Source organism: Psammomys obesus, unplaced genomic scaffold (genome assembly GCF_907164565.1).
Source record: "Psammomys obesus unplaced genomic scaffold, mPsaObe1.curated_primary_1811, whole genome shotgun sequence".
Classification (NCBI taxonomy): Eukaryota; Metazoa; Chordata; class Mammalia; order Rodentia; family Muridae; genus Psammomys; species Psammomys obesus.
In genome coordinates this window covers 7,584,195-7,600,057 of record NW_026590663.1, presented here as the reverse complement: position 1 = coordinate 7,600,057, position 15,863 = coordinate 7,584,195, and the positions used below count along the sequence as shown (strand labels likewise).

At 43.8% G+C, this 15,863-nt stretch overlaps 1 protein-coding gene across 1 annotated transcript in view; it reads right to left on the bottom strand.

Annotated features, from left to right (window-relative positions):
* The window catches only part of Snd1 (staphylococcal nuclease and tudor domain containing 1), a 397,879-nt gene that overhangs the window by 242,414 nt on the left and 139,602 nt on the right, over window positions 1–15,863 (bottom strand). The window contains exon 11 of the mRNA XM_055608222.1: window positions 11,400–11,489. Within this exon, the coding sequence (XP_055464197.1) occupies window positions 11,400–11,489 (90 nt within the window). The remainder of the gene's footprint in view (window positions 1–11,399; window positions 11,490–15,863) is intronic.

Below are 15,863 nucleotides of genomic sequence, written 5' to 3'. Positions count from 1 at the left end.
GACCTGGAAGTGACCAGGGCTCTGATCCGAAAGGAGGCGAGTGCCTGGAGAGATAATGCTGTCTGTCTCAGCGCTGGGGCATTCCTCCTCTCATTCCCCCTCCCCCTTTCTGTTGTGTTTTTACTAAAGAAGAGTGGCAGACTTAGAGGGGGTGGATTCTGGCCTGAAGGAGTGGTGTGGGTTTCTAAGTAGACACTCCTTCTCAGGACTCCAATAAGCATCAGAAAGGCAAGAAGGGGCCGGGGTGAGAAACAACCTGCCAGACAAAAAGGGCCTTGACCCAGTTTAAAAGTGGTCAATTCTAATTCATTCACTTCCAATGTGTGGCCTGTGACAAAAGGAGAGGAGCACCCTGAGCCCCAGCATGACTCAGCAGGGCATGCTCAGGGTCTATTCGACTTCCATCACTTAGAGCAAGAAAATAATAATGGGAAATTCAAGCCCCAAAAATTAACTTATCACCTACTAGCTGAGCAAATCGTTTTATTTTTATGAAGAACAAATAAAAAGTGCCACATCCTTGTCAAGATGCTCCTGATCTTCCCAAGACCTTCCCAGGCCAGGCCCCATCTCCTCCCTTGGGACTCAGGAGAACCCTACCTGACTCTTGACATCAGACCAGTGTTTGTCTGTGGTGGTAGGGAAGGTGGTCAGACCTGGAAACCACGACCTCAAAATGAACACGGAGGACAGGGAAAGGTTCTGAACAGGCAAGAAACTGGGAAAGGGCTGTGCTCCCACAGAAGGTCAGGCCTCTGAGATGTGTCACACAGAGAAGGAAGGGAGACTGGAAATGGAAACAGGCTCAATTAAAATTATGGTGATTTACATACAGCTCCTATTCGGGCTTTTATGTGACAGATTCTTTTCGGCAGGCAATCAGGTATCACCAGGGTGTGTGGCACATTAGGACTGTGCACAGAGAAGCGATTGTGACAGGGGGGGTGAAAGATGGCACACAGGAGCAGTGGCAGGAAAATGAGAGCTGTACTAATTAAACTGAGACTAGAAAGAGCTGAAGAGCTGCTCACTGGGAAACCCGGGGAAGGAGCTAACGGAAGCTGAGTCAGGAGAGTCTTCCAGTCACTGAGAAACTGGGTGAACAACCAGGAAACTGCTGGTTTGGGGAATATCGTTACTATTGGATGGTAGCAGCATTAAGAAAGGCTGATAGCCAAGTTAGGGCCATTTACAGACAGAAAACCAACCAACCAAACAAACAAACAAAAAACCAAACAAACATCATATGGAATCCATGAGCTATATTTTAGACATAATAGGTGCCTCTGGCTACTGGATTGGAACTCAGGTAACCAGCAGCCAGCAGCTGAAAACTTGCAGGCAGACCAAAAAGGAAAGAGTGAAAGCAGTCATGAGTCAGCAGTATGCGTGGCCACCCAGGGCAAAGGCACACAAGGCCATCTGGCAGGTCAGACCTCTCTGACCTCTGACAGATAACTGTCATCTGCACAATTCACATTAATAACTATCAAGTCCTGCTGAGAGACACTTTTCTGTTATCTTTCCAGTTATTCACATTGGTCCCCATTTCCCACATGTTGATGTCATCTCATCCCAGTTAGATTACAGGCGACTTCTAAGAGATGCTGTCTTTATTTTGATTTTACCTCCAAGAAGGAAAGCAGGAACTGTTGAAATATTAGCTCACAAGGAGGTGCTCATCAGGCTCTGCTCCCAAGGCCTGATATAAGGTTTGGACTAAAAGGTACTAGCTGTACAGCAGTCAAAACTGATTTCATTATGCTGCTTTTTAACTGGTCAACTGAGTTTATATGACCAAAGATGTCAAGGCCTACAAACTAAGAGAATGATCACAGCAGCTATTATTTTCAGAGTACTACCTGCTCATCTGCCCACCCTGACTCATTTCCAGCCCGTCTATTATGTCAGAAGACGTGAGAAAGCAAAGTTCCAGGAAAAAACCAGACAAAGAAGCAGATCAAAGACAAAACTCTGAGATTCCTGTGCTCCCCCCCCCCAAAAAAAAAGCTGGAGTTCATATAAGGCTCACAATAAGTTTATAAAATACTGATAAAGTTATACCAATAATGATTTCTCCCATAGTGTGTCATATTCAAAATGCTGATGATCAAGGAGAAAGGTCCTGTGCCTGAGATGGCCACAGGGCAACGTAGCCTTCTGTAGTGGGCACCAGCACTCATTCTTTAAGGGAGACACCCACAGCCTAGGAATAAGCCTACTGACAAAATTGGAAACGCCTGACAACTGCCCTACAGCTATCCCCTAGCCCGGAGGAAGGCCAGCCTCACTATCTAGAAGTAATGACAAAGTACAAACACAACGTAAGGGAATGAACCATGCCAGCAGAGGAGCAGACTCTACTCCGTGAATTGTGGTGATAACCAACCTCACTCCTGAAGTAAAACTCAAGAAACCAGACAACAGCCCACAAGGAGATGATACAGGAAAGGAATGTGTTCCCTCTGTCTTAGTTCCCAGGACTGCTCTAACAGGGCTCCATAAACAGCCAGACGGAAGGAAAGAACCACACTCCCTTGGCATTCTGGAGGCTTCAAGCTGAAGTCGAGGCATAAGCAGTCAGTAACCTCCCCCAAAAGTCCCCCAAAGTATCCTTCCTTGGGGCCCCAAGTTTCCAGAGCTGCTACGTAATCGCTGCCCTCTCCTCTCACAGCAAGCCACTGAAGACTCTACCTCCTTCCTATGACCTCCCTTCCCATGCAGAAACCCATTTAAGTCATTTAAATTTACTCAATTATATCTGCAAAGACACTATTGTCAGATGGGAATTCTGCGGGAAGAGGGTACTGAGCAACTCCACTATGCACACACTATGAAAATCATCATAACGTAGGCTCTGTCGGTAAAGTGCTTCTGATTTCAGAGCCTCAGCACCAGCATAAAGAGCTGGGCTCATTAGCGTGCCTCTGTAATTGCAGATCTAGACAGGTGGAGACAAAGGTCTATGGGACTTGCCCGCCAGCCAATTTAACCCGATGGGCAAGTTCCAGGTTCAGAAAGTCTGTGTTTCTAAAATAAGGAAGAAGCAACTAAGTAACAATACTTGACCTCTATCCTCCAAGTTACACAGACACACAAACTGAGGAGGGGGCAAGGAAGAGCAGGGCACTAACACATCAGAGAGACTTATCCAAGCTCACTACAGGCACAGGACAAAACCACTGCATTTTAGGCATACCTGAATACGAACCAGAGAAAAGGTATCACAGGAGTAAAAGTAGATGAGGTCATTCTAAGCTATTAATCTGTTCCACAAAGAGCAAAAAGCACTGTTGAGCTTTTAAATACTTTTAACTGGAGAGCTTGTCATTGTAAACGTACAAATGTCTAATTGTGTTTATATAAAGGTACCTCTAAAGTATTGCTTCTATGACACAGCTAAGTAATCAACAGATTTCCCCTTAAAACCACCAGATGCTCTTACAGTCTATCCTCTCATACACTCACAGATTATTAATGCTGCAGCGCCACCTCAAAGGAAAAGAGGCTTCAGAAACTCAGTGTTCTAAAAGGTAAAGCTCATGGTCTCTGGATGGGTTCTTATTGACAATGAGCTTTTTTTTTTTTTTCTTTTTTTTTTCTAATTAGTAAACATATCCCTGCATAGACCTTTATAGGCAAATGAAACTGGAAAGAAAACCACAGAGAAAAGACCAGTTGGGCTTCTTCTCCCGAATACACATCTAGCCTGGGTCCTGTCGTACATCCTTCCCCAGCACAAGATGTTCTTTCTGCCCTCCATCACTGAACTTGCACTCCAAAGAAGCTATTCTCTGTAGATCCAGAGGTATAGGAAGTCGGAAGATCTGCAATTCAGCACATTTTACAGGATTTTTTGGCACATAACGGTTATTTTTAAAGTGGGGGTAGGGGGAGTCTGTGCTCTCCCTACCCCCAAGCACAGCTGAGCTGATTCAGCACAAATCTCCCCCTAAAATAAAATCTCAGTTTGCAGAAAATAAGTGTGGAAAGTTCCAGCTCCAAGGACGACATTCCAGAAACCTAACAGTACAGACCTGAAGAGGACAGCTCGAGACAGGACTGCTGCAAACCATGATACAAAGATGATGAGAACGTCTACCAGAAAATGTGAACCGCCTGGGAATGCAAGAAAGAACATCTTTAATAACAAGCAGAGTGACACCAAGTGTCAGTGAGGGATGGGAGAATCCCAAGGATTCTCACAGATAATAATAAGTCATTTCCCACAGGTGAGCACACAGGAATTTCCAGGAATGTAGTCGAAAATTCTAGTTTCGTAATTTAACTTAGATGCTCTTGAAGAGGATATTACAATATATTTCACACAAATAACAGGCTACCCCAAAGAGCTGTGCACTTAGCTCAACACTCTGATGATCCCGAAGCACAGAGGCACTTTGCACAATCTGCAGACAAAGAAGAAAACAAGAACTCTTGATCACAGAGCGTATTTCGGTGGCAGCGGGAAGAAAGCTGCCTTGCTGAGCTCCCAGGAACAGGAAACTCCATGGTCATTCGTGCTAACCCTCTGTAAGCAAACAAACCAGTTAATGGCTTCAGGGACAAACAGGATCATTGCTGGGACCTAAAGAGGATCATTTTGCACAGACCTTGGAGTCTAAGGCATAACCCCTAACTATTGGCCTAACCCCATCATGTGCAACAGGAAGTCTCCTGCTAAAAAAGATGTGTCATCCAAAGCATCTTTTAATTTCCTAAGTATCTCCAGTCACTTGTTCAAAAATTTACAGCCACGTTGATGCTAACAGCTGGCTTTGGAAGGCAAGGACAAGCCACATTGTATAAACCTGTCAATTTAAATCACAAGGCATTCACAACCTTAGAGCTTGTTTTGATCATTAATGTAAAGGGCTTTTCTATAGTGTGAATGAATCAAATTAATATAAAGTGAAAAATGTGGAGATGACAAGAGAAATGTTTCAAACCCAAACTAAAACACATCAGAGGTAGTTATGCCAAGAATTCCCACCCTACAGGCTGCCTGCTTCATACTCAGCACTGCTGGTTGGGTAACACTCTCCAGAGCTGGCCACCCTTAAATGAATTGTGAAGAAAAAGGAGATCCTCTCCTCTGGAAGGCTGTCTGCCCTTGAGGCACTTACCCCGGCTAAATGAAACAAACAAACAAACCAAAAACAAACAAACAAACAAAAAAGGATGTGACCTCTGGTACCTTCTTCAGGGATCTGTTCATGTTCAGGAACAATTATCTAGAGCTCCCTGACTCTGGGCTGAGGTGGGGTAGGTGTGTGTGGGATGGGGGTGAACGAACCTGTCCCCTCCTTACTGTCAGACTTTCACAGCTGCAGCTAAACCAAAAGATTAGGGAGAAAGAGAAAGAAAGCTTCCCCACAGCCCCAGCCTCCATGCCCTTGAGCTCCTTGCCTGTGTAATGGAGACTGTTCTCTAGGAAGAACAAAGCACCTTCCTGCGGGGCCATCTCAAGGACTGATGAGACAATGTCCACAGGGCAGCAAGCCCTCAGAGGGCAGATGCCCACTGCCATTACTGCCTCCCCACAGCTGTAGAGCAGGACAGGGCTCTGTAAAGACCTAGTGTACAGGGACACTGACACTGTCCCCAAAGTACTATGACCTCAGGGACATCTGAGTCAGTGTGTGCACAGGGAAGCAGGCTCCTCTAGATGGGTCTTTAAGTCAACAAAACAGTAAGAGAAAGTAAATGGGTAAAGTATTTAATGTCTATGATTATCAGGTTTTTTTACCTGTAAAACTGAGACTATTATATATACTTTTCAGGGTGTTGGTAAAAATCAAACATGAAAACACAATCTTAAGAATTCAGTGCCTACTATGAGAAGAAAACTCAATAAACAGTGGCTGTAACCAGATAAATAAACATGAACAAAACGGGTGGTAAAAACCTTGAAGTCCAGTGCTTTGGAGGTGGATAAAAGTAGGTTCAAGAACAACCTATCCATATAGCTAGTTCCAGGCCAGCCAGGGCTGCATAGTGAGACTTTACCTCAAAACAAAAATACCAAAACAAACAAACAAAGACTAAGCCATACATGAAATGCTTTTAAAAGGCAGAATTAAGAGTCATAGAAAAGTGGTCAGCAAAGACAAAGTTCATAAAACCTGCTTAGCTATTTTAAATATTCATCCAGTAAGGAGAAAGCTATGAACAGCCTCGCTCACAGAAGCACAGTATCCCAGTGCACAGACATCACTGTATATTGCATCAGCCATTTCTAGATGTATCTGTGGCTATTGAAAGAAGGAAGCCATCTTGGCCAAGCAAATTTGGCTGATTCAAGTTAATCAAGTGAGTCTAACTTCAACCTCCCCCTATATGCTTTTATCTTCTAATTTTTCATGTAGACTCATCTTCACAACTTGAACTCAGTGCCTTTAAAGTTAACCGACTTAGTAAAAATTCAGTGAGCACCTACTGTGCACCTGAACTCTATCGGACACAGACAGGTTAAGCCCTAATGGGCATGTGAAATATAAATCTATGCAGTTTCCCAACTGTATTATTGAAAACTATGAAATATGTACACGGTAAGTTACAGGAAAGGGGGACAATTTGAATCTTCACAGGATATTCAGAAAGTAAACAGAAAGGGGGAAATAAAGAAGATAAGAAGGCAATATGATCTGAAAGGAAATCCTATGGTGAGAGCGAACAGGATGCAGTTCAGAACAGAAGGCTGCTAGGCAGCCAGGAGGAGAAAGCCTCCCTCAGAGGAAGCTGGCAAGAACCACACTGTGCTGGAACAATGGGCAGACCACCAGGAAGGTTCGGTTCCCAGCACCCAGGGGGACACTCACAAATGGCTGTAACTCCAGTGGCAGGGGTGTCAATCCCATGTCCTCCTCTGGCCTATGTGGGTACCAGGAATATACATGTTTCACATACATATATGCAAGTAAACACACATAATATAAAGAGAATTATGAAGGGGGGGGGAGGTGCCTGCAGGAGGAGTCTGAGCAGAAGAGGTACAAGAGCAGTGTAAGCGCAGTAAGAAGCAGAGGAAAATTTAGATACACCGGCAGCACTCCACGACTCCACACTTACAGATTCAATCAATGACAGATTACAAATACACGGAAAAAAGTGGGTCTACTTTACATACATGCCATTTTGTCTCCCTGCCACTATTTCCACAGGAATATTATAAACTGGCATAGTATTCACATTTAACCTGTGCATATCCTCCCAAAATAGTTTGAACCATCTCTATACGAGATCATGGATGGAACCTTCAAAGTAATGAGTCAAAATACACTGGTTTTCCCTTTAAGTTACTTATATTAGAAATTTTATCTCAGTGGCAAAGGATTAACTGGCACAAAAAAGATAATAATTCCCAGACAACTAGGAAAGAACCAGTGACATGCCTGACAAAGGACAACAGATCAATTCTGGAGATGCTTGATTTGGAATACATGGAGATTTCTCCAGCTTTGCACCCCAAAAGTATGGATTCATCAAAGAATGCAACAACTTTAAACAATCTGGAAATGAAATAATCCTCAATGAAGGATTTATAACCCTATAATTCTAAAGTGTCTACATCAATCAAGAAAAAAGAAGCTTAATTCTAAGAGCTAAATTAATTCACAGAACAAATTTCAATGGCATAAAAATAAGACAAAGGCACCCATTAGTTTACAAACGAGACACATCCATAGATTTATTAAAAGAAACGAGGTCTGCGGTCTGGAAAGCCTACAGTGAGCATCTACTTCCAGTCCAGATGGATCTGTGAACTCAGCCTTCTTGCAGTCCCAGCTCCTCCACCATTTTTGACCCTCGATTATTTAAGCAAGCTCCAACTCTGAACACAATGGTTCCCATGGTGATAGGAATTCTGCAATTAAGGGACAAGAGTTATAGGAATGATTCATATGTCACTTGTAAATGCTGTGTGACAAGGGAGAAAATACTGGAACTTAGCATTATATACTCTATGAAAAAGCTGAAGGAAACCCCCAACCAGTTATTCTACCTACTGAAAACAAAATGATTGACATGTGCACGCTCCCTTTTTTACACAAACTGTTCTTTAAGAACAAAGGTTGAGGAAGACTACTCAAACAAACAGACAAACAGGCAGGCAAGCAGGGAGGGATAAAGGGAGGGAGGGAAGGAGCAGTTTCTGCTATGTGTGGTGGGCAGTTATAAAGAAGTCACCATGTGAGACATGGGGTGATGTCATCCTGGAAAGCCTTACACAACAAACAAACAAACAAACAAACTGCTAAAACTATCGCAGCTCCTACTGCACAATGAAATTGGCAGGAACGCCATTCACCATGAATTTTCATTGGTTAAGATTTTAGCGGAAGGACGGCAGGCGATAAACAGGGGAAGCACAGGACGAGGTGTGCACGCATCCTCCCACTCCCTCAAACACCCCACCCCTTTAGGAGAGAATGCATATGTTTTCTGGGGAAGCTAACATTCTGATCCAACAGCTCACCAGTTAAAACATCAACCAAAGTCAATAGAAAAAAAAAAAAAAAAAGAAAGAAAAATAGTCGCCTATGATGACAGTTGTATGTTCATTTCTCTTGATCTGAAAGTCAGAATCAATCTGAAAGGGCAAGGCTACTCTAAAATCCGAACGGAACCAAACCTCACACCTTCCTGAGATCTGTCAAGACTGAATCATCTTGTATTTCCATAGCACAGCTCTAAGAAAGGAGAGGCAAGTACTACCCGGGTCCACAGCTGAGGCAAGCAAGCCTCAGAGCACCGCAGCTGCACGGCCCACATCCAGAGAGATAGTTATGTAAATGGACTTCAATCAGTGTGAGCATCCACAACTGAAAGAGGGGCCAGCAAAACCAATGAAACATCTCAGCATTTACCTTCGATCTTAATTCTCCATATTCTAGACATCTCTCAAAAATGCCCTTAGTGCTGACTCTCTGGAAAGGAGGCAGGGAAGCGGGTTTTACCTCCACATCTTCCATAACCTGTGGCAGGCCACCCTAATCAGCTTTCATGCACACAGGCACACGCTCCTCACAACAGCTAATCCCCATGAACCATGCGGAACAGCTGGAGCGGTCCACAGGGAATTGGCAGAAATGTGCAATGATGTGCTAGCCACCCCCCTGAGGCAGCGACTGCCCTGCCTGCGCCCAGGAGCCAGAGCTCATGGCTGTTGACTGCTGTCCCTGACGGGCCCAGAAGACAGGCAAGTAGTTTCAGGTGGTGAGTCCTCTGCACTGGGAAAGCTGCAGCCCAGCAGAGCTGAGATGCGTCCAGAGGACACAGGCCTCATCATTCACACACTGTCACTGTGGGGGACAAAGTTGGATTTCAGCACAGTCTACTCAACTCTGCTGCACGGGAACCAGTAAACGAGGCTTCTCCTACTAAGAAGGCACCAAATGGCTAAAGATTTGACATCATAGCTGAGGTCGGTCCTTTTACCCTGTGACAGAGGACTTTGCAATGGCTGGACACAGTCCTTGCGAGCAGAGACCTGCCTAGCCCTCCAGGGCAGCTCAGGAGCAGCTGCAATAAACTGTGACCTATGTGCCCAGGGAGGACACAGAACCACAGCAGGGCAATACGTAGGAAACTAGTCGGTGCCATAATATATGCACAGACCCTACCACACAAATCAAGTGTGTGCTGTCACAGTGCTGGGAGACAGTGTGGGCTTCCTCTGAAATACATAAAGCTCCTTGGTTGTCTATATGCAACCATTTATGAGACAGTGAATGAGTGATGTGATATCAAGAGGGTAAGATAGAGATGTTAGACATTACATCAGATAACAGGAGATCTGGAAATTGAAAGAGACTTAAAGCCATCATTTGCACTACACTTCATGAATGAATATAGCACTGTCAAGTTTTATACAATGACAAATGAGCCTATTTGCTGAAGGAACCTGAGGAGATTTAATACTCATTTTAGGGAATCCAGTTTGGCTTCTTTTAAAAAAACAAAAACAAAACCTGAAAATTAAGCAATTTTAACTGACATTCACCTTCAAAATACCTTACTATGACTTACCATGCTACTAACTCTGATATATAATATACCTACTTACACAGTTTATTTCTGTAAGATAGAATCCCACGCAGACTAGGCTGACCTTGACCATGCTATGTAGCTGAGGATGGCCTTGAACTCTCCGAGTCTGTGCCTGAACCTCTCAGATGCTAAGACTGCAGCAGGCATGTGTCACAGACAAATGACTATATTTATAATACATTATTCTGACATTAATTAAAAAACTAGAGGCTTTCTGGCGTGGAAGCACATGCATGTAATCCCAGAACCTGGGTGGTGCAGGCAAGAGCTCAGAAGGTCTTCCGCTCCACTCCATGAGTGGGCTATCTTTAACCACACTGTATCTTGCCTATGGGTGGGTGTGGGTGAATGGCACACCAGTAGAGACCCAGAGCCATGTTAAACCTGTCAAAACCTCGCCAGTTCAAAGATACATGACATGGGTTTAATGTTCAAGACCAAAACAATTATGGTGTTCTGAATACTAGAGTATTTGCAAGATAGTAGAATATAAAAATCAATCCATAATATGAAATATCTCCTGGAATCCCCAACAAAAGCATGATTCACAGTCCCTTCCTGAACAGGCTTCCCTTCAGGGTGCCATTAAAGAAGGCATTCCATTTATTTTCTCTGTACATCCAGCCAGGACACAAACGGTACTGGACTTTGGAATAAGATGTCAGGAGAAAATAAAAGTATGTTTAAAAGCTCACTATTCCAACCTTGGAAAATATAATATTGCCAGAAATAATAATACTGGGAATGCACTCTAGGTCTCCAGCCCTGAGACTGCAGAGTCAACAGACTGCCCAGAAAGCATCTTCACACAGGACCCAGAGAAGCCACACAACCATTTCCAGTTAAAAGTTCCTACTTCTCGGAAGCTGAGCAGAGGTTACCGGGAATTTGAAGCGAGGGAGCATCCATATACTATGTATTTCCATATGCACCCAGGGAGAACCCGACTTCCGTCTCCTACAGTCTTCTCCTCAGAAGTAGAAGCACACAAAAAGGCAGCAACGTTCCCTTTTAATGAAGGTGGCTGGAGAGAAGGGGAGAGCCAACTGAATGCAGCATGGGACATATGCAATTATTGAAACTGGAATTGAGCCTAGAGCCCTCCGTGAAAGCACTGACAATCAAACTGTGGTCAGGCCCCCAATTTCAAACCTCTCCCAAGGGATACCACTTCCTGACACACAGACACGCCTCTCTTCATGTCAGAGTAATTCCACTTGACTTGGTAGGGAGTGTCACGTACTGCTAAAGGGCCTAGAAAAGACCCGGAGGAGCTAGACTAAAATCATCACTCCTGAGGCATGACACTAAGTCCAAACACTCGCAAACACGCGCTCCTCATTTACCTTCTTCCCAATGAGCTTTTTCCGAAGAAACTCCCGGGCCTCAAACATATAGGGAATGTCATACAGGGGCCGGAGCTTCTTGTTCTTATCCTGCAAACAAAATAGAATATGCTATTAGGAATGAAAACAATTTAGCATAGGCATTACTGTAACATACAGGGACATATGCAAAACTGGCTGTCTCCTTGGGTCACAAGTATTAACGAAGCACTAGACACCTGCTGACTGGTTTACTAAGTAGTTGGTTGATATGCTTTATTGAGAGAAATTTGTTTTCATGTGGCAGGCTCAAAAGGAGCACCTGTAGTGACCCAAACTGGAAACAAGCGACACAGAAGAAACTCAGCGCCCATGGGGCTCACCTCACCGCACACAGACGCACCACACAGTACACCTAAGCAGCTCCCAAACACTGACACATACACACTAGCTAATATGTATATATTCTGGACTCAAGACAAAACTTAGAGTGACAGAGAGATACTAGAAAAGAAGTAGTTTTGCATAAGAATTCAGAGAGATGGAAAGGAGGAAGTGATCAAGGAAAGTTCCACTGACATCTAGACTTTAATGTATTTGCAGGCGGGGGAAACTGAGTGTGAAAATTACAATTAGAAAAAACAGAACACGAAAAGAGGCAGAAAGGCCATCTACAACTTGGCCATCCGTGGTCATGGTAAACAGGCCATCTGCAGACAATGGGGCAGTCTGGAGGAAGGTGGCAGCAGCAGGGACAGACAGGACTTCAGGGCTACGAGAACCTTTTTAAAACTTGAATTACAGAATTGACAACACAGTGGGCAGAGGGGATAAAAGGGCAGAAATCCGGCAGTGAGTCACCATGACAGGGCTAAGAAGTCCAGAGCTGCCTGCCTCTGGTGAGGTCTGCAAACATGAGGGGCTGGGCAGAGGGGGGTGCTTAAGAAAGGATCGTATCCAGACAGTCTGATACCATTACTTCAGTGTCTTTCACATGAGGCTTAATTTCCAGGACAGCAAAGACCCTACATGTTTCTTCTTCAACTCTTCAAAGCCACTCTTCTGGCATACATAATGCTTAGATTAAGTACGCTGGAAGAACATAAATGCATGTACTTAAGGGTCTCCAAGACCCATATATTACATAAAAAAGTAGATGAAGGACAAAACCAGAAACTATTTCCTACGATATACGTAAACTAGTGATTTCCTTTCTCCGTGGCTGGCTAACCTGGTCCTGCCTTTACCATCTGTTTTTGTATCTGACAAAGTAAGTTGCCTCTATATAATCTGTTATAACTTAAAGAGTATTTATAAGTTATTTTTTTCTTAAACAGCTTTCAAGTAAAGAACCTTCGTCATGTTAATGCTACATTCATACTCATCCTAAAGTCAGTAAGAAGGAAAAAGGAAATGAAGTAGGTGTCTCCTCTCAGACACTGACTGAGCTTTGATGTATTGAGCACATGATAAGACATTTCAGTTCACTGTTATGACCAAGAAAACCTCTTCTGAGAATGTAAATAATTCTTTCAGCTACAAAGAATTCTGAGCTTCACATTCATCATCACATTGTTGTTTACCTCGTCTGTGAAATTAAAACAAAAGGATTATTGCTGTTTCAGCTTTCTGCTAAGAAGGAAAAGCACATCTGTTCACAGATCAGGCATGGGAACCCACGTCCATGGAACAGGAAGAGCATAACTGTCCACACTCAGAACAATGTCCTGAGGTGTCAGGACTACAGTGTATGTTTAGCCATGGCCCTAAACATGAGAGTTTACAGGAACAAGAAAAGAGTCAAAGCAAGGCTGCTTAGCGGGAATTACTGGGAATTACCCAGTCTAAAGGAATGCTGGGTAATAAAAAAAAAGACACACTACAGATAATTTATAAATGTCCTAGAAGCCAGGAGTAATCAAGGGGCCACAAATTAAGAAGCCATTACATAAGTTACAAAAAGCTGAATCTAACAATGTTCACACCCTCCCTGGTGGTTAAAGAAGCTATAGCCAATTCCTGGAGAGAAGACACTACCCCTTCCTCCCCCCTACCCAACATCACTCATGCTGGGCTGGGCTTCTCTGGGGTGTGATGACCTTGGAATCATCCCTGCCCCTGTACAGAACCTACCCAACTCCTGGAGGTACTCATTGGTTTGCCAAGATGGCCTTTGCTGGAACTGTCCCTTTGATCTGTGAACAGATGTTTGCTGCCAGACACTTACCAGAGAAGTCCTAAAAAGACGGGCGACAAACGGTAGATAACAGTGATAAGCAGGATGCTCTTTGTGTTTTTTTTCCAGTCAGGGTACCCAAGCCACAGCCTTGCACATGCAAGGAAAGCCCTCTACTACTGCACTCTATCCTGGTTCCAACAGGATTTTTAATAAAGACAAAATCAATGGTTATCAGAATCAGACCTCAGGAATAAAAAGAACCAATGGATTCACACTCACCAAGCAAGAGAGAAAATGTATTTACAAAGAGTAACAGTGTGATTACAGAAGTCTTGTGAACAAAGATGTTTTAAATTAATCAAACAGAACAATGATGTTTGCCGCGTGCAGCTCTATGCCATGTGAGGACACCTGGATTTCCAGGCCTTGCTGACACTCTCTGAAACATCACATGGGGAAGGAGAAAATAACAGTTGATTGAAACTCTAAAACTAAAACTGGAAGACAAGACTTCTGGATACCTTTCCAGAAGTACCTCAATGAAGGCCCAAGGATGATCCATACATATGCATGGGAAATGGCTATGTAAATAAGAACACTAATGGAAGATAACTCTGCCAGGGCAGGACTGATACAAAATTCCCTCAAAAGAAGGGAAGCTGAGGAAGCAGTGTACCAGCAAGCACACTAATAAAAAACGGCAAATTCAGAGTCTGATTATATGTCTCTCATAAAGCTAGGAAAGAACAAATCGCACAAGCAGAAAACAAGATATCACAAGTGAAAACAGAACGATCTTGTTACTCTAACCCTTCAGAGCTAGGAGCTACTGACATCTACAAATACATGTACAAGAGAGATATTAGAAGTCCCTAAGAAGCCACAAAATAAAAGCAATTCCTCCAAATTACCAGGTACATAAAAGCCTTTGAAATCTCCAAGAGGCAATTGAGGTATGGAATGTGTTCTGGGGAACCAGGACTGCAGTGGAATCGCCCTGCCAAAAGGGACTGTCTAGTTTAGATTCTAATTTATATGGAAATATTTTTTTAAAATAAAAATAGAAGAGGATGCTTGCTTTGTCTGGTGGGCGGATAACACATAAACCAATATGTGCTGTAATCACCATCCCTCCTGAGAGGTGACACTGTGAGAAGGCCACACAATGGCTCACATTAGAGACGAAGAGAGAGCTACAGTCATCTGTCCCTCTCCTCAAGCAACAGGCCCAGCACCCACAACACGGCTATAAAGACACAGCTGGCCTTCTGACAGGAGGCACTGTAGGCCAGTAGCCAAAACAGGGAAGTCTGGGGTCAAAGATCTTATAAAGAGGAGTGTGTGTATGTGTGTGTGGAGAGAGAGAGAGAGCGAGAGAGAGAGCGAGAGAGAGAGCGAGAGAGAGAGAGAGAGAGACCTCCTGTCAGATCTTTGCTTTCAGGCTTTTCCTACCCTGCTCCTAAAATCTGTAACCATAAAATACAATGACCTTGAAACATTCTTGAGGTTCAACAGACACATATTATGGGTCTGGGAGTAAATAAAAGGTGGGTAAGTATGTTCTAGTAAGACTTTTAAAGTTCTCTATCAAAAAGAGGAGGCCAAGACGTACTTTTTGATAAGAAAACGACGGTGCAGGGTGTGTGAAGAGAGGTTTTAAGTGGGGCTCTGGCACAAGGTGCCTGTGGCAAGCTTCACTGAGATTCTATTTTCTCAGAAATTTAAGAGAGATATGGTCATCTGAAGACAGGCAAAGAGAACTAAGTGCAAACCAGGCCTGTGCCTTCCAGACAAGACAAAAGATAGTAGGCCCCAGAACAGAAGAGGCAGGAGGAGAGGTGACAGGAAACACAGCTTTATTTCCCAACTAGCTCAATTTACATGCCCCACTGGAAATACTTCTTAAAGGGAGGTGATTACATTGAATCACCCTAGTCTTTAGGTCAAGGACTTCCACTGTAACAAGAGGAGCAAGATAAATGAAGAGATTAATGTAGCAATCTAGGCAGGAGGTGATACTGGATTACAAAAGGGTGGTAGCAGCAAAGAGGTAATGCAAGAATTTCCAAGGTAGATACCAAACGGAATGTGACTGTCAAAGAAAAACCAGAACCACGGGCGGATCCAGGCGAGAGAAAGGGAAGCAAAGTGCTGCACACTAGGGAAAAAGCAGGGGCAGCAGCTCAGCTGAGTGAGCCTCAGCTGCTCAGATCCACATGGAGCTGAGGGAGTGGGCAGCCAGATAGGAGTGTGGAATTAGTGTGTGTGTGTGTGTGTGTGTGTGTGTGTGTGTGTGTGTGTGTGTG